General features: G+C 41.0%; 1 protein-coding gene and 1 long non-coding RNA gene across 3 annotated transcripts in view; both read left to right on the plus strand.

The window, feature by feature from the left end:
- LOC147731438 (uncharacterized) overlaps positions 1-9834 on the plus strand; it is a 30997-nt gene extending 21163 nt beyond the window's left edge. The window contains exons 4-5 of the long non-coding RNA XR_015308443.1: positions 1951-2049; positions 9596-9834. This is a non-coding gene — a long non-coding RNA (uncharacterized LOC147731438). The remainder of the gene's footprint in view (positions 1-1950; positions 2050-9595) is intronic.
- A 2749-nt stretch (positions 9835-12583) lies between these two features.
- The window catches only part of OSCP1 (organic solute carrier partner 1), a 137647-nt gene continuing 124033 nt past the window's right edge, over positions 12584-26197 (plus strand). The window contains exons 1-3 of one of the 2 annotated variants that reach the window (XM_086956463.1): positions 12584-12820; positions 17883-17912; positions 25736-25890. In XM_086956463.1, the coding sequence (XP_086812589.1) occupies positions 12709-12820; positions 17883-17912; positions 25736-25890 (297 nt within the window). In that variant the 5' untranslated portion in view covers positions 12584-12708. The remainder of the gene's footprint in view (positions 12821-17882; positions 17913-25735; positions 25891-26197) is intronic. The other variant, XM_086956464.1, reaches the window with a different exon arrangement.

The following is a 26197-nucleotide window of genomic DNA, read 5'->3' on the forward strand; positions in this document are numbered from 1 at the left end:
TACAGTGATGGTGGCCTGCTGAGGTGAGCAGCCCACCTTGTCTGTGATAGCTTCTAAATAAAGCAATTTTTTTTTGTTCGTGTTTAAATGCAGCCTGTTTTCCTTAAAGGCAAACATGATGTGTTTAAGAAGAAAAAATGAAACTTTGAAGTTTCAGCTTTTAAGAGTAGGCAGAAGATCCCCAATGGCTTGCCAATCACACGCTGCCACGCTGATACGGATGACGTCACAAACCACAGCCTGGTGCATATAGATAATGATAAACTAATGTTGTGTTCTTTTTTGCACCATAAGGTCAAACTTGCCTCACTTCCAGTCCCACCCCAAACTTGGTTTATGTCATGTCAACCTATGGAAGCTCTCATTCACTACTCTGTAAAGTCTTTCTAGTTGAAATAATTCTGAATCTAATAAATACGAATATCATATGTTCTAGGTCATGACACAAATGACGAACAATAAGTGCATTAATGTCTAAACGTAATTAATATATACTAACCAAAACATTTGCATGTTAAGAATTTGGAAATCCCAACACCACCACTTTCCCCTTTCTTTAGGGGTAGACGATTGGACCAGACTACTATAAGGGTAAAAAAATCCACTTGTCCTATTAAGTGACAAGCAGTAAGGCGACAAAATATGACAACCGTCCCATTAAATGGTAGTTGTGACAGTACTTTCTCCGATTATGCCAGTGTACATATTAACTCAGGGTATGGATTCTTGCAACCCCTTTCCACCCTGGAAAAAGGTAATTCATTTACTTCTGACAAGAGAAGAAGTAATAGTTTTTCCCAGTGTAGGAAAGGACTTCACTTCAAAAAAATCAAGGGAAAGGAATCTCTCCACGGGGAGCTTTTTTTCCCTCTGGTGAAAAAGTAGTGTTTTAATAAGTGTTTTTTATGACTTTCTTTAAGAATGGGACCCCTAATTTATTTTTGCCTATAATGAATGGTTTTACACTACTGTTTATTATAAATGTTTTTTTTATTGGCATGCATCAACCATGCTTTATTAAATTATGCTCTCTAGAAAATGCATATAGAGTGGTCCTTAAAATGTATTTTAGTTTAGCAAATATGTCTGTAATTTTCATCTGCTTTTTTCCCGTTGCACATATTGTTTGGAGAACATTTTATTTATTTTACATGCAATCAAACACCAATCTTGCTTTTATGCTTTTGCATGTATTTGTATACTAACAAAGAGCGTTATTGGAGCCATTATAAGCAGACACAAATAGTTACATTTAAAAAACCTGTGTGTATATTAATTTTTATATTGGAACCACTGAAATTAAAGCAAGCTGAAATTACTTCTCGCGTTATCTCTTAAGAGTGCTTGCCCTAACTGTAAAGGTTTAGCATTAATTCATCGTATATACAAGTTTGAACATATTCCACTTTACAATACATGTCTCCCTGAACAGTAGAAAATACTCTTGTGGCACAGTAAACAGACAGCTCCGGTTGTTTATGCTGGGCCCTCTTGTCCAGAGGAAAAGGTAAACATAAAGATGTATTGTCCTTGACTTCAAACTATATGTCCTGAGTATCGGGTGATACGAATTCCTCACCTCTGATGCAAGGGTCCGGGGGATGGGCATGCTGTCTAGGCACTCTAACACCTGGGTACTCTAACACCTGGGTACTCTAACACCTGGGCACTCTAACACATGGGCACTCTAACACCTGGGCACTCTAACTCCTTTCTTAGCAAAGTAGTTCACATCATCAAATTCCTGGTTAAATCAAACAAAGGCAAAGGTAAGAGTGCGCAACCACTGCCATTCGATCCAAATATATAAACAGAATAACAATTTGCCTTATTAGTCCATGTTTTTGCTTCATGTGATGTAAAGTGGAAGAGTTTCAGTGTGGTGCCATGTGAATGGCATTCAGACCACCATTCTCTAATACATTGTTCACTCTATATTTGCTATCGTAGGGGACAATCTGCAATGATGCCTTGACGGTGTGCTGCTGTGGCTGGTGTGAGATCTGCAGGATGGCGCGTGAAATTAACAAGAGAACTGGGCGTTATTAGGTAAGCGTACCTTCAAACCCTTCTTGTACATCTGCTTCCCTTCTATAGAACCTTTAAACAGTAGGGTTAGGGAAATTCGTTTTGCATACATATGGTGGCAAATCCTTGTTTATTCATATATCAGAATGAATGTAGACATTTCAGGTTTTATAACTTGATTGCCAATCCCAACTGACCAATCTTTTTTGGTGAAGGTTTGTATATCAATTCAGTTAGCAATGCTAGTGGTGATAACTGAAATGCATGTGCATGGGGATTTGAAATCCCAAATGTTTATTTTGGAATTTCCAAGTCACTTGACCTGCACTGGATTATAAACTTTAGTCAAAGTTTTTAGCACTGCAGTACTAGTACATGGGTATTTTGAATTCCACTTCACCCGCATACATTGGGATTTTCATAGCTGGCAGAGAATACACGGAGCAGAAAGAATCACCCTAGAACTGCAAGTGAACATCGTGTATTAACCATCACAAGGCTTAGAGTATCAGACAATGGCAGTGAGCCCTTAAGTAGGGTTTTAGGCAGAAGTCAGGCCCACAGGGTGTGGTGACTAATACAACTTTGAGTTAATGCCCCACACAGTAAAGATAATTTGCTAATTGAAAAGTGTCCTATATTTAGTCCACATGTTTTGCCTTTAAATAGCTTCCTTACCTTTTTGGGTGAGATTTCGTGCCAGTGATTACGTGTTTCCTTCAAGTTTGTGATGATTTAGCAAAGTAAACCATACACCGGCAAAGGACCCTCAGTCGTTAGAGCAAGGAACCTATGGAGTGCATGTGGTGGTCCAATGTGTCCGAGAACCCCAATGTATTAAAATACTCGTTTAAAAAACCTCCCGCGCTCAGTCCCATTTTATCACTGGGGAAGCATTCAGAAAAATTCTACTTTTTATGCTGGAAATCCATAGGTGCGTAGAAAGGGAAATGCACAGCATGCACACACATTTAAATGTAATCAAGTGCAGTTTGTATCCAAGTGAATCTTTATTGGAGAAGGGGAGAAAAGTGTGGCTTCTACAGGAATTATACTACTAGGGACATAGAAGTATTGACCTGAGAAACAAAAGGACATAATGAAATTCATTTTGAACAGCAGATACTTGATAAAGACATAGGAGACATTGCCACATTCTGTAGCTAAATCCATGAACTCCCCAAATTCAGTAATTAAATGCATGAAATCTGATTTGTATAGACAAGTGACATGCAAAGGTAGAACAGAATGGATTGGCTCCAATCTAAATAGTGACATTATGGACATGCTCAGGCAGAGAATTGATTCTGACAACATGATCAATTTTATTGAAGGGCTCATACTGGCAAAGAATGACCAAAAATTGCAAATTTGTTTGGTTTGCTTCACATATCAGGTCAATGAATAGGGAAACCATGACTGGCTCTTCATCTCCATCTCACCTAAAACCCATCTGGAAAGCGTTAAAAGGGTTTTATTAGATGAACAACTGGAATACCTGCCTACCAGGCAGGGCTGCCATCTCAACGAGCCTGGTTGACTGGAGCCTAGTTGCTGTGCTGTCATCACAAAGAGTCCCATGTGGCCACCTCCGAGAGCGCAAGGCAGGGAAGACAGGCAGCAGCCCCTTCACGGGGAAGAAGTACCCCACGCCAACACACACTAGTGAGAACGGGGGCCCAGCAAGAGCCTACAGGCAGGTTTCCAATACTGGTGTGGTTCAGGTCGGTGGCTGCTACAGGGCATGTATGATTTGCACAACAAAGGAAGAAAAAAAAACAGGCAGGTGGCAACAGTGTGAGTCATTTGGCACCTCCCAAGCCCCCATCGCTTCCTAGAGTGGCTGACACCTCTGCGGACTTAATGCCGTATTTTATTCATTAGGTACATCATCACCTGCCTGTACCATGTGGAGAGAAAGAGGGCGAACCATGCATTGTGCACCCTACTGCCCAACACCATAGCGTCAGCAGCAAGTGCAAAGAGAAGAGAGGCACACGAGCTGAGCAACCCCTACTCACAACATATTGGACACAAAGAGAAATGAAATAAACACTGTGGACACAGACTCCCTGGGGGAGCAACAAAGGAAAGCACTAATGTCCAACTGCCCAGCTGCCACCAACCAGGCGTCAGGAGGCTACAAAAGCAAGGATTGAGCTACATTCCCCTCAGCCCACAAACATAGAGGAGTGGGCAGCACTAGGGCACTACCTATCTGAGGAGCTGCAGTGCCACTATCTTCCCGGCCTCACAGGTGTCCAGCTGAGACCCCAGGAGAATAAGAGAGAAGAGATATGCATGACCTAGCTAGGGCGTGGTTAGAAAAGTAGCCGCTATGCCCTCTGGCGCACAATGTCTGCGCGCCAGAAGGCGCACAGACACTGATTCATGGCACAGTCTGGATGCCATTCCATCAAGGCGTTCCAACATCTGGCATCCTGACACTGAACTAATATCCAATTAGCCCCCCTACGAGGTGAGGAGAGAGTCAGGGCCATCTATAGGCGCAAAAGAGAAGTGTGCTTAGACTCTGCTTCGCCCCAGATGTAGGATAGGAGGTTTCACAGGCTGCCACCCCACAAAGATTCTGAGTTGCACGCTTCCCCTCTGCAGCTATCCCTAGAAATGACACCTAGATCATCTAAGAAGGCCTGGCAGACATGACCCTAGTCAGGCTACGGCCCAGAAAAAGTGAGGCCAGACTGAAATAAGAACGGAAGCACACTGCACTAGAAACTCTGGTCCAGACACTAGGGCCCCATTGACCTGCACCCTCAAGGATCACTGTGCTAACCCCGCAATAACCATGACTGATGACTACACAACCTCAAGGCTCAACAGCTATACACCATTCAAAGAAGGTAAGACAGAAGTAATTCTCGCCACTGTCCACGAAGCAGAAGCTCCAAGAATGTCCCAATAGAGGTAACATGCGATGCATGACCGGATGTCACACAGCACAAGAGAAGAAGAAAAGGAGAATGGGATCAGAGACTGCCCTGATTATCCCCAAGCCGGAGCCCAACACCTGAGGACAGTGGCTAGACTACAGAGACAGTTAACCACGAGAGGCCCTGTTGGTGGGTTCTGAAGAATGTGCACACCACTGCACACAGAAGGAGAAGAGACTTGTCCAATGAGAAGTATTGCCAGCAAAACTCGAAAGAAAGTGAATGCTGCAGCACCAAGAAGAAAGAAGAGAAGGAAGTGTGACCAGCTAACTGGGAAACCTCCCAACAATGAAAGATGCTCTCTTAGATTGATTGAAAGAACATGGAGGCAATACCCTTCCCCCTCCAATCTAGCCCTCCTCAGATCTGCTAGGTCCAACTACAAGAAACACATCCTTAACGAAAAGGCTTCTTTCTTCCGTGCCCAACTTGATCGGACCAAAAATAGACCCAGAGACCTGTTCAGCATCATCAAAAACCAAACATTCCCTACCCCCCCCCAAAGTTGAAGGCCTCAATTGAGAAATGCGAAGAAATTGCGGACTTCTTCTCGGAAAAAAATCACCAAAATTGATCAATCCTTCCTCTGAACTCCCCTCTCACCCAACCCTCTATTTTCCTTTAACATTTCTCCTTAATCACCCGCCGTCCCAACTATACCCTTTGGACTCCTCAGATCTAACTCCTGACACCCTTCCTCCTAAAGGATGCCAGGATGTATCAGGGACTCAGAGCACAGACCTCAGCAGATCATGGACAATCTTTTTTTAAAAATTTAAATAAAGAATAAGTCATTGCAATATAAAACTCAATCAAAGAACCAATTTGACGAGAAACAATATACATCAATCTTGCCTGAAAGCGTGGGAAATAAAACAATAATCCAATATAAAAACATTCAAAAAGGGGAATAGAAGGGGGTCTTGTATTTTTAATTCTGTCTGGCATGTTACATGGCACAGTAAAGTACAGTCTTTAGGGTAGTTGCTGTGATTCCGTGGTTAGTGATTGCGGGAAGGAGTTGCGCCTCACGTTTAATCAGGGTCATGATCTACTCCGGTCCTCTCACCCTTCCCCCCCCCTTCCCCCGGGCTACCCAGCGAGTTCTAAGCCCGGGTCTGTGAGGCAACAGAGGTTTTGTTGTAGGTGCGTACGGTAGACGCACCATATATTTCGAGTTCTTGAAGTAGGGGATTGGAGTTTGGCGTATATCTCAGGTTGCAAATTGTAATGGGTCATACTGTGCGTCCAAGCCGTTTTAGTGGGCTTAGCTTTGTTCCCCCAGGGCACGCTTATCTCTCGCTTAGCAAGCATTAGGACACTAGCTACAAACCTCCCGTAACAAAGCTTCATTCGGGTCACCAGTCCTAGTAGTCCCAGTCTTGGAGAAGGGGTGCATCTACTATTTCTGCTATAGTTTGGAAAATTTGTGTCCAATATGGCTGCATTTGATGACAGGACCATGTCATGTGAGCAAAGTCAGTGTCTTGCATGCTGCATTTAGGGCAATTAGATGACTTGGAGGGATCATATTGGGCTAGTTGTCGGGGAGTGATATAAATTCTATGGATTAATTTAAAGTGGAGGAGATTATGCCTATGGTTCAAGGATATTTTTTGGACTTGGCCAAGACAAAAAGTCCATTCCTTGTCTGTCAAGGGATGCCCCAGGTCCTACTTCCATTGCTGCGGGGCCCACTGTCCCGGACCTTTTTGAGCATCATACAGTATTTGTATAGTTTGGTGACCATGTGTGTTGCTTCCTTATCTGTGAAGATCATGGAAAGTCTTCCCAGTCACAACAAGACTGTCTTCAGTGAGTCAAGCAACACCACCAAAGCAAGCTTCACGACAACAATGCTCCTGATGTACCCGTTTTTAACTTTTGACACGACCACAAATAATCCTAAGCATCAGCAGAGTGAACAAACTCTACACTATGGACATGTCTCCAGCCAGTATGCTTCCAGAAGGTCTTGGGCTTCTTTGCATCAATGTTCATGTCCTGTCCCACACCAGGTTAAATTATGAATGTGAGCGGAGTTGTCCTGTTGCAGCCAGGCCTCTACAGCCCATGCATCCACTGCTGTTTTGCTGATTGACTCTAGAGGCTGATAGACTATGTGGTCTCCAGTTGGTTTGTTCTGTTTCCACAGGATGGACTTACTCTACTTTCTTTTGGAATTTGGAGAGTCCTGCTTGATACATGACAAAGCAGACCCTCCTTAGGGCTCTAAACACACCCACTCCACACCCATCCAGCACAGGGGTCACCGGTCATGTGACACTATTGATAACGGTTCTGTTACAGAATCCATTTATAAAGTGGTTTCCAGCTGGGAAACACAGGGGCTAGAAGGGAATGTGTGCATTTCTGATACAGGGGCTTCCATTACACTGGCAGTCTGGGAGAGGTACAGAATACTGTGAATATCATTTTATAATTTTTCATTTTCGCATTACCGAGACTCAAACTCTTTCATTCTGTGTAGTACATATGTAACTTGGGAACAACACCCTGAATATCGCCTCTCGACACAAGATGGTAAAGCGGATTTCTGAGTTAAAAGCTCACTGCTGACATTTGGGGGAACCTGATGATCATATGATGGATCTGGGTTCTTTCACCCTTATGAGGTTTATGCATAAGAGTTCTGCTTTTGAACACAAGACCCATTGTGAGATAATGCAAGGGGTATGCAAAACTCATAACCTGTGATTGTAAGATCCAGTGATAAATATTTGTTTACAAAACATTTTTTATTTATTTTCAGTCCCACCTCCGCAGCTGAAGCCGTTTCCTGCAGTTCTTTGTACTTTGCTGAGCATGTGTTGTGCAGTTTATGACAAAAGAGCAAACTGAAAGCAGTCAACATCAATCCCGTAGAATTTGAAATTGTGAAAATGAAAGTGAAAGTTCAAAGACTTGTCTGCAAATGCCAGTACATTATCGTGCTTTAAGTGCCAGGAATTCTGCTCCAGTCGAAACTCTTTATCAAATCAGTCTTATAAACATATAAATACTCAAAAAATTATTTTTGTCAAAACCGGAATAAGGGGTGATTGTTCAACATTTTCCCAAAAAGCTCATTTGTAAAAATGTTTCCATTTCTAATAGATACAGGACAAAAGGACCATGGGGAGATGGCCTACAGGTTGTTGGAGATTCTAATAACCCATCCCGCAAACATGGACTGTGAGGGTACTCTCATCACCTTAGATAGCCAGTGCATCATGTTGATGGTACAGCCATCATAAATGTGGTGATTAACCTCGCAATCCACTGGGTTTTGTGTGCTATCCACACAGATGGTTTGTGATCTAAAAACTCAGTCCACGCTATGGGCCAGATGTTCGACTGTCTTTAGCAGTCCCAAATGGAAAATTGGCTCGTTTGAGATTGCTAAAAAGCGTTGCGGTATCTACAAACCCTATTTTGCAAGTCGGTGGCTCGCAAAATAGGGTTTACGAGTCGCTATTAGGAAGGGGCGTGCCAAGGGCATCACTGGCATGTGCAATTGTTTTGCAACCGCATTTGCGGTCACAATACACTTGTAGTTTACCACCTACTTCTGTAGGTGGTAAGCCACTCGCAAACTGTAAGGGGTCCCCAAGGGACCTGTTCCCTTTTGTGAATGGTTAAAAAAATATTTTTTAAGAGCAGATAGCGGTCCCCTGGATTCCTTTAAGAAAAACAGGTTGCATTGAAAAAAAAGAAGTTGCTTTTTTTGAAAAGGCAAACAGAAACATGGGGATCTGCTGTCCCCAGCAGGACACCATCCCTGTGTTTGTAGGCCTTACCCAAAGGGTTGCAAATTGCGGCTTGCCTCATGAATAATAATGAGGCCGGTCCTCTGTGACCCATTTGAGAATCGCAAACAGTGTCTCAGACACTGTTGTACATTCCATTTTGTGAGTCGCAATTTGGGACTGGCAAAATAGAATGCTTATACATCTGGCCCTATTCTTATTAAAGGCAGTAGCCTGCTTTCATGAGGACCGCCTATGGTAAGTCTCTCTGCATTGAGATGGCGATATATATATTTTGTTTTCGGACACACCTCTATTGAAGTACAAGGATGCTTCAGCATTGATGCACTGTAGTAAAATTACTTAAGAAGTGAATCAACACAACTGTTAGCCAATCAAATTCCAATAGAGAAGAAGATCACCTTGGGGGATAAAGCCAATTACATGAGCTCTAGCTAAATCTATAAAAACTCCTCCCTATTATATTTGTCCTGAAGTTCGCAATGTAGAACTACATCCAACTTTATATGATATGGTGTCCTCATTAACAATGTCTCTATTGTCAGTTATGAGCAACAGAATTCTTCATAGACCGGTTAACACAACTACTCTCCAAATAAATGCCAATAAAGACAAAGACTTACAAAGAAGTTTTAGTTTCGAAAAAAAGTAATACTATTAAAAACACAAAGGCAAGTAATTTCCAACCCAGTTAATGTTATGTTTCTACTATGTATTTCAAATGTGATGAAACATTCATGTATTTCTATTTACACTGATCTATTTTAGCCATCCTTGAAATCAATGGACTGTTCACGCCCTGTTGTTTATGTGAGAATTAAGTATTTTTATTTTATTTTGTAGGTTGGGAAGTGAGGCAAAAACCAAGACTTGACAGCGTACAATGATATCTTTACTCAGGAGCAAGGAAATAGGAGGAAATGACAGCATCAAGAACTGTTATAGACCATGTCTTTATGAATTGGATGTTTTAGGATCATGTGATTTGTAGTTTGTGATGTGTTATACATGGACATTGTTGTTTTTTACTGTGTTACTTTTAACTGGCTCCTGTAATAAAACAATGGAAAGAGAAGGCCTAATCCTCGCCCTTGTGTCCTTAATAGAATTAAAACTTTCAGGCTGAAAAACTAGGAAATTTTACATTGAAACCTAGTAGTGCCAATCTTAGCTACACAAAAGAGATTTGAAACAGAATGAAAATTCTACTGGATTCTGCAACTTCACACATTTTTACAGACTGAAACGTCTTTCGAATATTTGTTGTAACAAACCTATGGAAGCATACCTTGTGTTATTGGGCCTGCAAAATGTCAGTCATCAGAGGTTAAGCTTACGTGAATGGGCTGTTTACAAGACATCACCACCTTTAAATCCTCTAATCTACTCCATAAGTAAATGCCATCTCGAACATTCTTACATGGACCTCATATAAACTGTTTGCCAGTGCTAAGCACGAAGTCAGTGCAGCAAGAGAATTTACCTACAGTGTTGCTATCGGATCTACCACGCCCAGGGTCAGGGCGAGTTCAGATGGTTGTCACCCTGCGTAGTGCATGCTTGTCTTCTCTTGGGACTGGTGTGGGGATCTGCAGAACCCTGTGTTTTTGTAATTTAGCAGTAGAGTCTTGGGGTCTGATTGTATTGATGCCTGGGAGACTGAGACTTGAGAGGAGAACTATTGCGATAGGCCCCATCATTTTAACAATTGAGAACCCCATGCCTGGGGTCACCGTACGCAGATAGCCGGAGCAGTGTCCAGGTCTCTGCTGCTGTGAGAGCTCCCCTAGGATAAACAGCTCTAATCTGTCCTGAGATTCAGCATTCCCCTGTCCATAGGACCTAGATGTGACAGTGGCACCACCTGGCTGCTCTAGTAATTTAGGGCTAGATGTACGAAAATTAGGGCTAGTGATTTCCTGATTCTGATTTATTTGCGAACCGCAAATATGAAATCTCTATTCCTATTGTATGAAACTCTTTTGAGTTTCATTAGCGATTCGTAGTCGGTCGTAAATAGACATACCTCATGAATAAAAAGGAGCTAGGTCGCAATTTGTGACCCACTACATTTCGCTGCCATCACAAGGATGGCAGCCTGCTGGGGTCAGCAGGCCATTATCTGAGGCCACTCCATCTGTGATTGATTTTAAATAAAGCAATCTTTTTTTTTTACGCAGCCCGTTTTCTTAAAGGATGTGGTTACAAAAAAAAGAAACTTTAAAGTTACATTTTTTTAAAGTAGGCAGTGGTTCCTTAGACCCCTACCTGCTCTTAAAATTTTTTTTTTCAAACATTTTCAAAGGGGTAGCGTTCCCTTTGGGACCCCTTCCAATTTGCGAATAGGTTACCACCAACTTTCAATTTGCTTTAAATTGTGAATGTTTTGCTACCGCATTTCGGTTGCAAAAAATGTGTACATACCATTCCAATTCCAATTCAACACGCCACCTTCAAATACCGAATTAAAAAACAAATCACGATTTGGTACCAAGTTACCAAATCGCAAATTGAGCTTTGTATATCACAAAAAGCATTTTACAGTGGCAAACGGGCAAATTAGCAGAATCAGGCCAATTGCTAACGTAAAAATGCTTCATACATATAGCCCTTACTGTTTAAGACAATATGCAGACTGCAGCACTTCTGTTTACAAGTAAAGAAAAGATAGAGGGGCCACACTGGCATCACGAACCACACACACACTGCACAGCGTAGAAACTGGTAGACAGGATTTTAAGGATTCACTCTCCCATTTTTGCTGCAGCTCGGGCCTGTCATTGTGCAATTGGGTGAAAGAGTGCCCTGGTTCTCTGGGTATGCGTGTCATAGCCATTTGCGCTGACAAATGGTAGTGGGGTGGGGAAGTGCTTCTTTTCCACCAAAAAGACCTCTGTGTGTTTTTAGGTCCATGCTTGACTTGGTCATCGAGCTCAGTTTTTTATTTGTGTTCTGGTGCATGCAATCCTAATGTAATATAATAACCAGTATTAGAATTCTCATAATAAAGACAAATATTGGACTATATTACTTACTCCTGCTTTAATTAGGGAAACTTGACAGGTTCAAAGAAGCTTACATTAAAAAGCACCCTCAAATAAGAATAAGGTTCAATTTAAATAAATCAATCACTAACTTAACTAAAGTGCGAATAGAGCAATAGAAATTGGCTCACTGGATTAAATGCTCACTGCTGATATCTCCTGTTATTTAAAGATCAATCATGGGTGCGAATTGCTTAAAGGTCAAATCAACTTCACGCTATTTAGAGGTTTACAAATTGAGTATCATTATTTGAGAGACGGAGTTTCCAGAAATGTGTAAAATTAACAATAAAAAAGAAAAGGAGGATTTATAATAAGAGCACTCCACTTCCGATGTAAGATGCATGTTTTCCCCTTTACATTATGGTACTTATCATTTTGCAGTTGTAAAAACAAACCACAAGTATGCAACGTAAAAAAACAGGATTACGTACTTTATTTGATGCATTTGTTCATGGAGTGAATCATAAATCGTTATTTTTACTGCCTCTAAAAAATGTAAATATATAACCTACTGGAGATGGTATGATGCAGTGTGACACAAGGCACATTAAAAATGTCAAGTTGTCCCATGCATAGCACTTGTGAGTGGTTAATTTAATTCTCTTTTAGAGAGCTGTAATCATTTTCGATCTTAAACCCACATCCAATATGGCCGCTCTATTTGGCTGCAAAAAATTTCACTCGCGACATTTTTACGTTTACATGCTGTAGCACGTCATGGGTTTGAAGGAGGATAGGGGCGCTTATTGGTCTTCGCTGTCTGCGTTGGCCTGGCAACTGTGATGTGGCGTCTGAGAGCAAGAGGCCCTCGGAAGACCCCGTACTAAGCCCTGCCTTCTGCAAGAACCTCCATCTCTAAGTCAACGCTCTGTGCTTGTCTGTCTACGCCATAGAGCCACCGAAACCACCATGTCCTTACGAACACTGCCGCTTCTCTTCATTAACCTGGGCGGGGAGATGCTGTACATACTGGACCAGCGGTTGCGGGCGCAGAGCATCCCTGGGGACAAAGCTCGGAAAGGTGAACCGTCTCCATAGTACACCCCCACCCTCCTTCACTACCAAATGCAAACGTGTCCTTTCTTACCTACAAGGGATAGGTCACAGATAATTCCGGGGATAATAGAAAAATGACGTAACATTTTCTGGTTCCCACGCACGCCCCAATACCCCATGAAGGTGGGTTCCTTGCACTTCAAATTAATCCCGCAACCTGAAACCCCAGGGGTCCGGCTGTCAAGATGATCAGTCCAATAAACATGGCCGACCCCTCCACTGCACCCTATAGCACATCATGCCCCCTGTGCACAGTGATCTCCTTACCAGAGGGTACCATAAACATCACAAACCCCACCTCACTTAAAAGCAGCGAGTATCAAAAGAACACGACTTTCAAATGTGAACATCTTGACACGCCCCATTCACGGTGCCTACTCCCCATCACAAACGCAGGGCTGAACTCTTTCATCCATTAGGAAAAGCTTTAAAATCTGAAGCTACCCTAATACCCCTTTTCCAATGGACTGAAGTTTCACAAGGTGACATTTGGTGCTTCCCATGACAGCACCACCCATTCTTCTGTGCGCTGCATTAAGTCGACACTCTTCCGACCACTGCTAGACTCTGAATGCCGATAACCATATACACCCCAGAACAACTCTTCTCCAACCAACATGATACACCCCAGCAGCAGAACCCCATCCTTCACTTCATGACAAGCAGACGGAGCTATGCGGGCGTGGGAGAGATAGCCCTATTCGCCGACAAAGTAAATTAATTTCCTATCACAGCATCTTTTCCCTTACAGTCACAGCGACCGTTGCAGGCACATAGGAGGCCGCAAGAGAAACGCCTGAAAAGTGTTTTCCCCATCTAAAACTGAGTGGCACACAACGCCTGGGTAAGACTTCAGTAAAAACTCATGCTCACTCCACCAATCCAACTCCCACAAACAGACATATAGCAGCCTTCACCACATTAGGCTCACAACCCATAAGGACGACATCATCTAAGCCTATGACTGGCCTGACACTATTTAAAATTATCACGCCAGGGGACATATGATCACCGAAGACAGGTCCCGTTAAAGTGCCACCTCATGCTACAGCACATTTTGCCTAAGTTCCTTAAGAGTGCCAGGGTGCCAGTTGAAGATGTAGAACATCCCGATGGACATGGCCAGGACAGGTGAATTTGCTCAATGCACCGTCCAACACTGCACAAGCACAAATTATTCCACGAACAAAAGCTCTTTTAAGGTGATCCTGTTCCCAAGAACTAGCGCCTTACAGCACCCGGCACTTTTTTGCAACACCTCCACCTGTTGCTATTTGAAAACAACAGTGCAAGAAAGGCGATGCAAGACTTATATCCCCCAGTGACTAAACACATTCCATAAGTAGTACATCCATCATAGAGCATGATGCTCCTGTCTGGTGCTGGTCTGTTTCTGAATCTTGTCTATTAGGACTTTGTTGTGCACAGCGAGAATGTATCCAAACCAAATTCAGGGTAAAACATAAATTACAATTAAAACTGAAGCAGAGCCTTCAAGTTAACACTGTTGTACTAAAGTTCTGACTCTGGCGCTTATCAAGTTTCGATTTGGCTGTGTTCTCTTTTTTTATAAGATTTGCCCCTGATTGCAACAACTTTCCCTGCTGGTCTTTCGAATGATGTGGCAGGCTGTCCTCTGGTATGATGTAAGTTGTTCAGTTACTGTTTACAGCGAGAATTTGCTTACAAAATGAGAGAGAGGGAGAAAGAAAAAAATATATATATCAGGACAGTGCCTCGAGTTCTAATTCTTCATACATAAATTGTTTATGACATTTAAATAAGTTTTACTTTTCAGGGAGTTGTGGCTACACTTTATTAATTTGGCAAGCAATGGGTTTTCACCACATCTGGCAATCAACATTTAACCTGCCCTATTTTATTGAGTACTACACTGATGACACTATTAAAAATGTATGGTTACTGTTTTCTGAAATGTGGACGTATTGTGTTTAAGACAGTATTCCTTAACTTACATAAATTAACTTTGAGTAGAAAAAAGTGAGTTAGAGAGTAGGTACATCAGGACGTCATGAGTCAAAAAAGTGGCTGCGAAAGGGAGGTCGGAGGCCGAGTACGTCAATGAAAAAAAGAAAGTGAGGGTCACAAACCAATATACTGGGTTGGGTTGAGTAATGGGTGAAAGAGAAGTTTCATGTCAACGTCATTTTATGTTTTTTGAGTGGTATCATGATCTCTAAGTGAATCACAGTTTTGCCTGCAGCTATATAAAATGACATCCAATGATGCAGAGCTTACTCAAACTTCAAATAGTGGAGACTGATGTCTAGAGAGAAGAAAATGTATGTGCTGTGTGCTTATCTCTATTTAAAGAATGTATGTGCGCATGGGGAACCTTTCAGGAAATTGTTGCTGTGCCCAAACAGCTGTGTCCGAAGTACAGTTGTCATTTCAGAGCTATAGCTATGGACAAAGAACTTTTCAGCAATTAGATGTTGGTATGAGGGCTTAGACCAATGACTCCAAAGGGTTGCCCTGGTCGTAAAACCAGTTGTGGCATTGGCCGAAACCTTAAACTGAGTGTTTATAACCTAGCCGGCATACCTTCATTCTGCTACACATATACAAATATTGGTCTGAATTGTTAGCCAACAGAATATGAGCCTTTTTGGTCACAGACTGGGCCCAGCATTCATCTCATTATTCTCAACTAGAATTTGTTTGGAAAGTTTAGCTGTAACTGAATATAAAGCTGTTTTTTGCAGGGCGCGTACGAGGTCTCTTGATCTACAGGATACTGTCAAACTTGGAATAAGGACTCAAATAGTTTATTTCAGAGTTAAAGCGAAGTAGAGTATTCATACAGGTTGCTGTATTCAATATTTTGGGAGTCTTTAGTAAAGAAATGGTTAAAGTAGTTATTATCTTATCTTATCTCTAATTTTGCTTTGACCTCTTATGTAGCAAGGTCGAGACCTTTTAACAGTAAAAGCAACACATATGTACATATTTTTCAACTTACCGTTCTGAAATGTCCCACAAATATATTTTGGGCCAAACCTTTGCTAGCTTCTTCCGTTTGTCTACTTAGAGAATGTGTTCCTTAAAGTGTCCCGTCTCTTTGCGTTTTATAGCTGCATTCTGTAGCCCGGTCCTTCCTTCCCTATCTAACCTGCTTTGGGCTTGTTTGAACTTGGTCGATAACTACAACAACGGTATTTCCCTAACTCTGATTGAAAAAATGATCCTAGAAATATACATACGCACGGAGAGGTCTGAAGTGCAGTCGCTGGAGTGTCTGATTTATCTCTAGCACAGGGGTTCATACCTTGGCATCTGCATTCTTTTCTTAGGAAGCGGATCTGTGATACATACTTGACCAAGGTGATCGGTTATGTTAGGTCATTAATTGTTCCCAAACTACTTAGTTATGTTGGACTTTAAGGTTGAGGTGATACACTTCTGGTACAAAAAGGAAATGGCAAGAGAAAATATGTGCATACAAGCAGAATGTTTATGGAAAAGTATACAGTGGGGGGGAGAGGACTATGAATTGCAGGATAAAGTTATTAATCGGTGTGAGTAGAGCAGTGGCTTAAGTGGGGCTATAGTTATCAAACGAGAAGGAGTGTCCAGTGGTCAGGCATGATTCTGCAGGTCTTAATGTAATGGGTTCTTTAGCGATACAAGAGCAAAACTCTCACCTTCCAACTTCCCCCATGGGTAAAACTATCTAGAGTAGACCACGTGTGTAATATTACATGATGAACACAATAGGTTTCCACATGGAAAAAAGTTGCCAGGAATTAGATCCAGAAATGTTGACGCTTCCTAAAGGGAAAATAAACACCACATATGGAAAACAAACAAACTAGATATCAGAAATGAGTAACATAAAGGTGCTCGCATAAGTAAGGAGAAAGGACTCTGGATCTTTGGAAATATTAAGAAGCATCATTCTGAAAAACTAGGAAGCAGGATAACATAGTGTAAAGACAAGGAAAGGAAACACAGCAGTAAGCAGCACTGGCTACCAGGCAAGATGTTAGTCTCAGAGGTTCAGACCTGGATCTTTCTTCTTTTAGAATGAGAATCTATTCTCAAGGCTTATCTGTGACCAAGACATACCGATTTTGGCTCTAGCTCAGAAATAAAGCACGAAGCGTATTTTTATTATTAGTAATTACCTGTGCACTTTAAAAGCTGATGTTTGTCCGCCCTCCAGTAACACAATTGTAATGTGAAATCTTGAATGAGTATTTATATAAATGGAGTCTGATATTGAAAAGTCAGAGAGCTGTATTTTAGAGTTTAATTAGCGCAGAGAAAGCTGAGTTTAGAATAATGAATGATGAGTTTAGATCAGGACATCTTTTGTAGTAACTGGTAGTAATACCCAGGCTTGATCAGTTGGTTGTATTGAGACCAGAAACAGAAGAATAGCTCATTTTCCATCATCAGCACATGCCATATTACGTTTTTTGTCATAGCAACCAAAAATTTAGATATATAATATGATTTTTAAATTGGTACTAAGAAAAGGAGTAAATTAAATCGGTCATCTTTAAACCGCACACAAACGTGAAATTTTCAACACTCCACGCACATTTCCAAAAAGTTGAGATTCATGGTTTCACATGCTTCAGTTTTGAGTGGGCGTTCCTACACATGTACAAGCAATTGGTGGTAAATGTAAGCATTCTTTAAAAAAATGATAGCCATAAAAATAGAGTCCATCTTAAATGTTCAGACTGCTGTCTACTAGTATACCCTGAACGAGACTTGAGTGCTAGCCTTCTGTGAGCCATGTTTCCCGGACATAGTTGTGGCCTTGGGAAAGGGAGTTGTCAATACATGGAAATCTACCCTATCTTAGGGAGCCAGGTCTCTTTGAAGGCTGTGTGCCCTCACGCTTGTCAGTGGGGGTTCATTAACTGTGGGAGGGTTAGTTTGAGAAGGTGGAGCGGGGCAGGACGGTGGGAAAGGGGAGGTGACAAGAAAAATGGAGAGATTGTTCTGAATGTTTTTCTTGAACCCACTTTGTTTGTTTTATATGCTTCGTGTAGATGAATGGACAGATGGGGACAGGAAACGAGGTACTGTAACCCTTCAGATGCATGCTATAGTCCAAGAAACACACACACCCACTTGCAATGATGCTTAAAAACCTGTAGCCCACAGTGTGGTAGCAGTAGTAATTGTTAGTGCTGGAAGCAGGATGCGAAGGTTTTTAATGCCAAGTTTATAGATCACAAAAAGATATGTGTGCCTACATATCAAGGAACTTCTTTCTCACCGTCTTTACTTGATACACGGTTACTGTGTGATGGGCTTTTTCAGCCAGCATTGTGAATCACATAGGTACTAAGCACACCTACACCATTTACTGGCAGTCATTTTTTTTAGAAATGGAATGAACCATCTGCACACCTGCAGGGTTCTTGCTTCATTCTTTGAAGTCTTTCTTCTAGTCATTGGCGTAATAAGGCAATAGAATACTGTTCTCACAATACAACTTTCCGGAGATAATAATGTGAAAGGAAGGCATATAAGGTGATTGTTAACATCTCTGAGGTTTAGCGGTTAATGCCGATGTCATGCCTGGGTTTATTGGCAAGCTGGTTTACAGTTATTGAAAAACATTCTCCCAGGGAGCCCTAACACTGGTGCTGAGCATGTCACCCTGCATTGAAGGCGAGGAACAGGTTATCAAGAGAGAGCATCTTAGACTGTGATGGGAAGTGTTGGCTTGCACTTGATAAGGGCACAATCACAGCTAACTGCAAGTCATAAGGTGATTTCCAAAGGTAAAGTGATGATTTTCTTTATTTTGTATTGCTCCATAGCTCGACATTCTCGAAAGTTATTATTTTGGTCATGCTGGTAGAAGTATGTGAACATCAATGTTTGGGGTTGGGCCTTTAAGGTGGGCACAATGCTTACAGAATAGACTAGAGGCAATGGCATGAATATGATGAGGGGGTGGGGGGTGGCGGCAGATGTGGAGTTTCACAAGAGGTTGGTTTGTGAAGTTTAAAGTTCCTAGTTACGCCATCTGTTTTGCTTTTTGGGCATAGATTTGAATTTTGGAGAAACTGCTGATGTCTGTTCCACAGTTTGGTCACATTTGTGATTACCATGTTACTGTAGAATGACATCTTTTGGATCGTACTGCCTGTGGTGGTTCACTTTGAGTTGGAGATATTTATCTATCTATCTATCTATCTATCTATCTATCTATCTATCTATCTATCTATCTATCTATCTATCTATCTATCTATCTATCTATCTATCTATCTATCTATCTATCTATCTATCTATCTATCTATCTATCTCCCCACTGCAAAGACCAGAACGAGGGCAGCTGATTTACCATGGTTGTACATTTTATGAACCATTGCCATATCGAACTAGCTGAAATTCAGGAGGTATGTAGTGCCATTTTCATGTTACTTCAGAAAGAAATGTAGTTGAACTGGATAACATAATTCAATAGTAAGGTATCAACAATAAACACTTTACATCTCTACATGTGCTTTCTTTTTTTTTTTAAAGGTTTTTTTTAATCATTCATTATGATCCATACCAACATAGAATAAAGTAACTAAACTCGACAAGCAGTTGTTTTATGACGATGTAGATAGAATAAGGCATTATAATGGTCCATTAAATAAATGTATGTGGAGCATAATAATTTTTATTTGCCTCACATTATTCCCAAATGCTACAGAACTTGCTTCATGATCACAAAATTTACCTTTTGGGTAATACACCAAGCGGAAGGGAGAGTTGGGGGGGCAAATTGTGTGGTTAACCAAGACAGAGAAAGTGGTGCCTACATGCTATACTTTGAATATATTCCACCTGTCGGGGTGAGATCACATTCAGGTTAGAAGGGAGCTGGCTCTAACTTAACACCCAGCAAAATTATGTTCTTTGATTCTGCTCTCCAAGCCTTTTGTCAGGTTTGGCTATTGATAAAATAATAAATCAAAAAGACTGAGTAATAAGAAGACTAAGACTCTTTCGAAAGATCTACTCTTTAGATCATCTAGGCACTTTCTAAGGCACCTTTATTGTGTCATCTCCACAGTGACCTTTCTGTGTTCCTCAGTTTGGGTAGGATCTTCATGAGGCAGCTTCAGATTATTAAGAAGTTAGGATACTATTAGTCTGGAGGCTGCATGACCTCCACTTAGCAGATAACGCTTTCCCAGGTTTGGCGTTCTTAAGCGTTAACATTTTATTTTGTTCTGTTCTTGCTTCTACCCTCTGGTAATCTCAGTCTCTAACCTTAAGGAAAATTCAAAAAATGGCGTGCTGTATGAAGCGTCTGAAAACTATCTGTTTTCAAACATCTTGGAGAGTAGTGGATCTTCTTCTTTTCCCTACTTCTAAGACACCTTTAGGATGACCAAGCACTAATGAAAGCCACTTACCATTACATACCATTGTTCATAGACCACTTCTCTGCTCCACCATTTGAAAAGAGTTTTTTGAGGTTTCTGCTTCGCCCTAGTTAATACACACATGGCCAGAATAAGGATGTTAGGGGACGTGTCCCAATTTGTATTCAGCTGTGATCAAAAAATGTACACACCTGGCCTTTATAAAGGTGAAAGCTGAAGTCCCAGCTTTTTAAGTGTTTGAGATTTCATTCATGGTTTTGGTTTTAGATATGATTTGCTCTTTATTGAAAGAAAATATAACTGAACACAAGCTGACTGTTGTAAGATATAATCTCTACAGGGACCCTTTTCTTACCCTTGCAATAAGTCTGGGCATTTGTATCAAATGTGTCTCATACTTCACTATAGACATTTAATTCTCGATCAAGATGAGACCGTAAGTTTCAATAGCAAATAGCAGTGAACGATGTAGTAGGGGGCACTAATCACACTGAAGTACTAATACAGAAACCAAGCACGTCTGTTCGTATAAAAATCTAAAGGCAGGGAGGTAGGAGGCAAAATTAAAACGAGATGTCAGTGATAGATACCGTGTGACTTTCCCTAATTTAATATCGGGAAGACAAGGATGAAATTAGCTAAATTCCATTACAGCAGATTCCCCGTCAGCTTGGTTGTTGCTAAATCGAACATCATTGAAGAAAGGAGCAGGTAATGTCTATAAAAGCAGTGACTGAGCTTGAAAGGAAAGAGAAAGATTGAGCTAAGGAGTGGACTGTAGTTCTCTTCCCTGGATAGCAATAGGCAGTCACTACCTTGAAGGAGAACCTATCTGGTTTAGATGTCAGTCGCACAAGAACCAACGGTAATAAATATAAGAAGGCAAATGCTTGAGTGGAAGAGTCCAAGACTGACCAATGATGAGTTTAGATGGATTGTCAATAGTCAAGGCAGATAGACACCAAGAGTGAAGGCTGCCCATTTCTGTTGTGCACACAGTATGCCACTGGTATACTTATTACTACTGTGTTCCCAACAGCTGACGTGTGAATGAGGTATCAGAAAGCAATACTGCTAAGAAACACAATCTTGCTAAAATGAACAAATCCACCCTTGGAAATAAACGTAATCTTGTTTAAGTATCACTTGTCGTCAAGAGTAACCTTTTTTCTTTTCTGCAAACATTAGTCTGTGCATTAACGAATATTTACATAACTGCACTAACTGATCGATTTGTGGATCTTTAGAAGCAGATTACATATTGATTTTTGTTAGCTGAGTCATTTCTTTTTACCCTTGCTTGTCCTAATGGCACCTGCTCCCCCTTTAGAGGACTACATTGAAATGATAATCATATCTAGTGTATTTAATTAAGCATGTGTAATTTATGTACAGTGCTATAATAGTATCCCGTAAAAAATATCTGGTAACATAAAAACATACTGATGGAAAAACACATTTTGTAACTCTCTCTTTATTTGTTAACGATGAGATGTGCTCCTGTTTTGAGGAAACTTTGCCTGTGATTAAAAGAAAATGGCCATTAAATAGTTTAAAATAACATTATTTTTACCTCAAGCCTTTTGGCGTTTAGCCAATTTGACTGTCTTTTGGATGACAACTGAGGTATGCATTTGATATGACCAAAGGTCATTAAAAGTGACAGCCCGACATGGCTAGACTATGTGGCATCATTGCATGATGAATTAGGTTCTGAAGCGGTACTAAAAATCCGCAAAAAGCTCAAATAATGTATGGGATCTATTGCCACAAAGGTGTTATTCTTCAGTGCTCAAAAATTGCAGAACCTGCCCAGGTGCTAGTCCCGATGTTAGATAGCAGTCCCTTAGAAAGTGAGAATGGCCCCTGCCAAGTAATACAGTTCCCAAGAGCGCCATGCAACGAATCCTAAGCCGCCTCAAGTGTGCCATTTAAATACTTGAAAAAACTAAGCAATAGCAAAGCCAACATCATCCTCATCAAGAGTTTATTTCGGATTCAGGGATCCTTAAAGAACACATAAATACGTAGACAAAGAAAAGAACCGGTAGATAGAAGGTTATGTGCTTGCGCTCTATTGTAAACAGTAATCGGTAAAAGTTATTAGGGCTGCTCCCAGGGATAAAGATGACGTCTATCTAACCATCACCATATAATGTAGAAAACCACATCAACAAAAGGTAAACACAATATATCCCGAGCAAAGTTGAACAGTTATATTGTACAATTCATCAATCAAAAGTAAAACATCATATTCCAAGATAAGTGTCAGTCTTCTTCTTTAATGTTCACAACAGAATCCTTTTGATTACTAGCCAACACGTGTTTCGTCTAATTAGCAGTATATGCATTTAGACTTCATCAGGGCAGCGCATGTAATTACGAAGGTGGCGACACCACTGACTACCAGTTCCAAGTGGCGCGATAAGGGAGTATATTAGGAGTTCAGAGTAGGTTCCACGAAGAAGTAACACGTCAAGTTTAAAAGTTATTGAGTCCCTCGTCAGGGCAAAGTCCGGTCACACAATTCGAGTAGTTCTCATATTCCAAATATCGGTGGCAGCACGAGTACAGCGTCTAGACGCCGTACTTGTGCTGCCACCGATATTTGAGGTATTACTTCTTCGTGGAACCTACTCTGAACTCCTAATATACTCCCTTATCGCGCCACTTGGAACTGGTAGTCAGCACTTCATTGGCAGTGCACTGTATGTAAAGCGTAGGTACATCTGTTTGGCTAAAGCAAATGTTATCCTATCTAAAAAGGGTGTGAACAAGAGGTAAAATTTGTGATCAAAAAATTATCCGTGCAACTCCCCAGGTTATTTTTTGGTTTTCATAATCTCCTCTTCCCAGAGCAAAGATTTCAGTTTCTCTTTAAGAGTACACCTGGTGATTGTGGGTGCGGAATCTGGTGAATCATAGATATTGGCAAGGTTTCTTTTGCAGAGCATTTCCTTTAAATGGCTAAGGCAACGTATCTGGCTTGCATTTTGAGTGCTGACTAAAATAATTTTTTTAAAGTCTGCTGCATTGTAGAAAACAAAACAAAAGGGGATGCTCCCTGTATACAATGCAATTGTCAGATAAGGACTTAAATGAGTGGGAACTAAGAATATTTTTGAGCTGTAAAATAGTCATCCATGAAAATCAGTGCATGTACTCCATAGGATGCAGGCAATTCATCAAATTACCTATAGTATGAGATGAGAGTGAATTCTCTTCTGGGTGGAGCCACAGCCTACTTTATGTCTAGGGTATCTAACTGGTGACACTGTTTTGCAGACAGCTGCTCTGTCAAAGCCAGACGTAAAAAATAAACCGGAAAATGGCAAGCCAGCTGGTGCCCCTCCTTACCTAAGAAAGTGAACAAATGACTTTTCAGTACTAGTTAACCGTGTGTCTGTGAGCATAATTAAATTAAACAGTAGCGGTTCATGTAATGAATCTGATGCAAACTGGGGATGAAACATACTCTTTTAGGAGAAACCTACTTGTCCCGTCTTAAAGTTATCAGACCTGAGAACGAACTGTGCATCACAACCGTACTGAATTAAAATCATGGTGGCAAGCTGTTTGAATTATAAGGAGTGTTGCTACATGGAAGCATTCAAACCTTCCATTGTAATTTTACAATAATAGTCATTACCCAATAGTAATTGTTCTAAACTGTGCAGGACTAATAGATTTCAAATAGATTTTAGAAAAGTGAATTATCTTTTACAGTTCAATTTGTGTTTTGTGCCTAGTGTCCAACATCTCTGCTAACGTTTTGGGTAATTGTTAATCTCATTTTGCAAGTATCAATTCTTAGAGCATAAACAGGTGCTGGTGTTTTGCTTCATGTACTGCTGTCCTAAACTCCCTTAATTAGAAAACAGTTCAAAAACATAGGGAAAATAAAGCTGCAGACCAAACCATTTTTATCTTTATCCATTAAAAACGTGCCCTGCCATAATCAGGCAGAATTTCAAAAGGTCGATTGGTTTGCCTATCATGGTGTCTAAGGATGTTATTTTACAACTTTGGAACCGGTTCAGCCTAGCTTTCTTTGATCAATATCAAGTCACCCACAAAATAAGGATCTACTCAACCACGGATGAAAATGTTTAACAATCAGTAGTGCTTTGCAGTTATTGAAACTGTGTCCTGGGGCAGCTTTTGCGTTGGAAACATATGCCAGCTAGTGACACATGGGTTATCGAGAGACTGTGTTAGAGGAACGGTAGCACAAAATGGTTTCCTTAGGGCTAAGACCTGTCTGCTAATATCAGCAGTTGTGTTGCACAGGCAGCCATTTTAAGAGAGAGGTACATGGCAGGAGTGGATTGGCAAAGCAGTGTTGAATGGGAGAAAGGGGTTTTATAGACCCATATTTGCTAGAAAGGGAGGGCAGAGGGGACGTTGTGTGTTAAGGGTGGCACATACGATCTAGGTAACATTACTTTGCATGACATTCAGTAGCAGAGAGCTTGACCATGACGATTTATTAGCAGTCCAGCCTACAAGATAAACCTTACTCTAACTTGGGAAATGAACGGATAAAGAGGTGGGGCCAAAGTTTATGAAGTCCTCTTATGGCATTGTCTCATCAACCAGGTTACGGAGCAACGAAGCTAGTGCATGCAGGAGATGCATGCTCTGTTAAGGTGGCATGTGAGCTCAGTAGTGGGAAAAAGAGATTCGGAGAAGATATAATGGTCTGACCTGGGCTTCTCTCCACAAGCACAGGGGCACAACAGTTATCAGCCATTACCTAGGAAAAGAACAATGATGGTGGACTACAGGAAGTTGTCTTGTTACTTTTATCTTCTGAATACAGGAGACAGGACACCAGAGAACGAAAAGTCAAGCCAGGTCAAGGAAGACTTGCAGTCACCTTGACCCGACATAGTCAGGCCGGCAAAGAGAGACAGATAAAAATGAGTGAACACTAAATTCTGTTGCACACTCAATGCTACACCTGTATGCCTGAACTGCAATAAAAATCCCAATGTTAAGATATTTTTACCTTGTGACTCCTGGTTTTTTATGATAGTAGCCTCAATAATGTGGTTTTATAGATACTGTTGTAGTCAAGTGGCATAAACGTCGGAGTGTTGATGAGCCTAATAGATATTTGGGAACGTCTGCTATCCTAGGAACTCTAAAATGGATTGACTAGCAAATATTTGATCCTGCAACCAATTAAACTTAAATAGATGAACTGGTAAAATTGTCTCCTTGTTTGGTGAAAGATATCGTTCATTCTGCATGTGTTAAAATTACGTGTGCTTTTTAAACTATTGCCGAATGCAATGCAAACGGCTGATTGGTTATTCCATTGTGACTATTAATGCAGTCAAAAAGACATCATGTTTCCCATGCATTTCCCCATATTCTTTTTTTTTTTTTTTTTAAATCCGATTTCATTCATCAGTTTTATTTTTCACATTTTCCAGCAGTCACCTTTTTTCTTACTAGAATTGCTGTATAGTTCCTTTCAGTGGTCGTCTTTTTGTGTTTTGCAGTAATGAATGACATCATCACAACAATGTTTAACAAGAAATTCATGGAAGAACTGTTTAAGCCCCAGGAACTCTATTCCAAGAAAGCCCTGAGGACCGTGTTTGACCGTCTGGCCCACGCATCCATCATGAGGTTAAACCAGGCCAGCATGGATAAGGTATGCAGGAATCGGCCTTTCTAGCATACATGAGTATTAATTTTGACGCAGCAGCTGTATGAGCCAGCCTAATAAAGATATGCAATGGGAAAAGCCCTTGCAGGGCCAAGGACAATATCACTTATTACCAAAAAAACACTAAAAACTGCTTTAGCATAGCCTGTTGACCATGTCATGACAACCACTTGGCAACGGAAAGCCTTTGAATTGCGGTAACGTCAATAAAACACATTTAGAAAACACAGACAGAAATGTAATTTTGTAATTAATCGTGTTGATTGAAGGCATTAAAGTATTCAATCAAAAG

This window comes from Lissotriton vulgaris, chromosome 2_1 (genome assembly GCF_964263255.1).
Source record: "Lissotriton vulgaris chromosome 2_1, aLisVul1.2, whole genome shotgun sequence".
Taxonomy (NCBI): Eukaryota; Metazoa; Chordata; class Amphibia; order Caudata; family Salamandridae; genus Lissotriton; species Lissotriton vulgaris.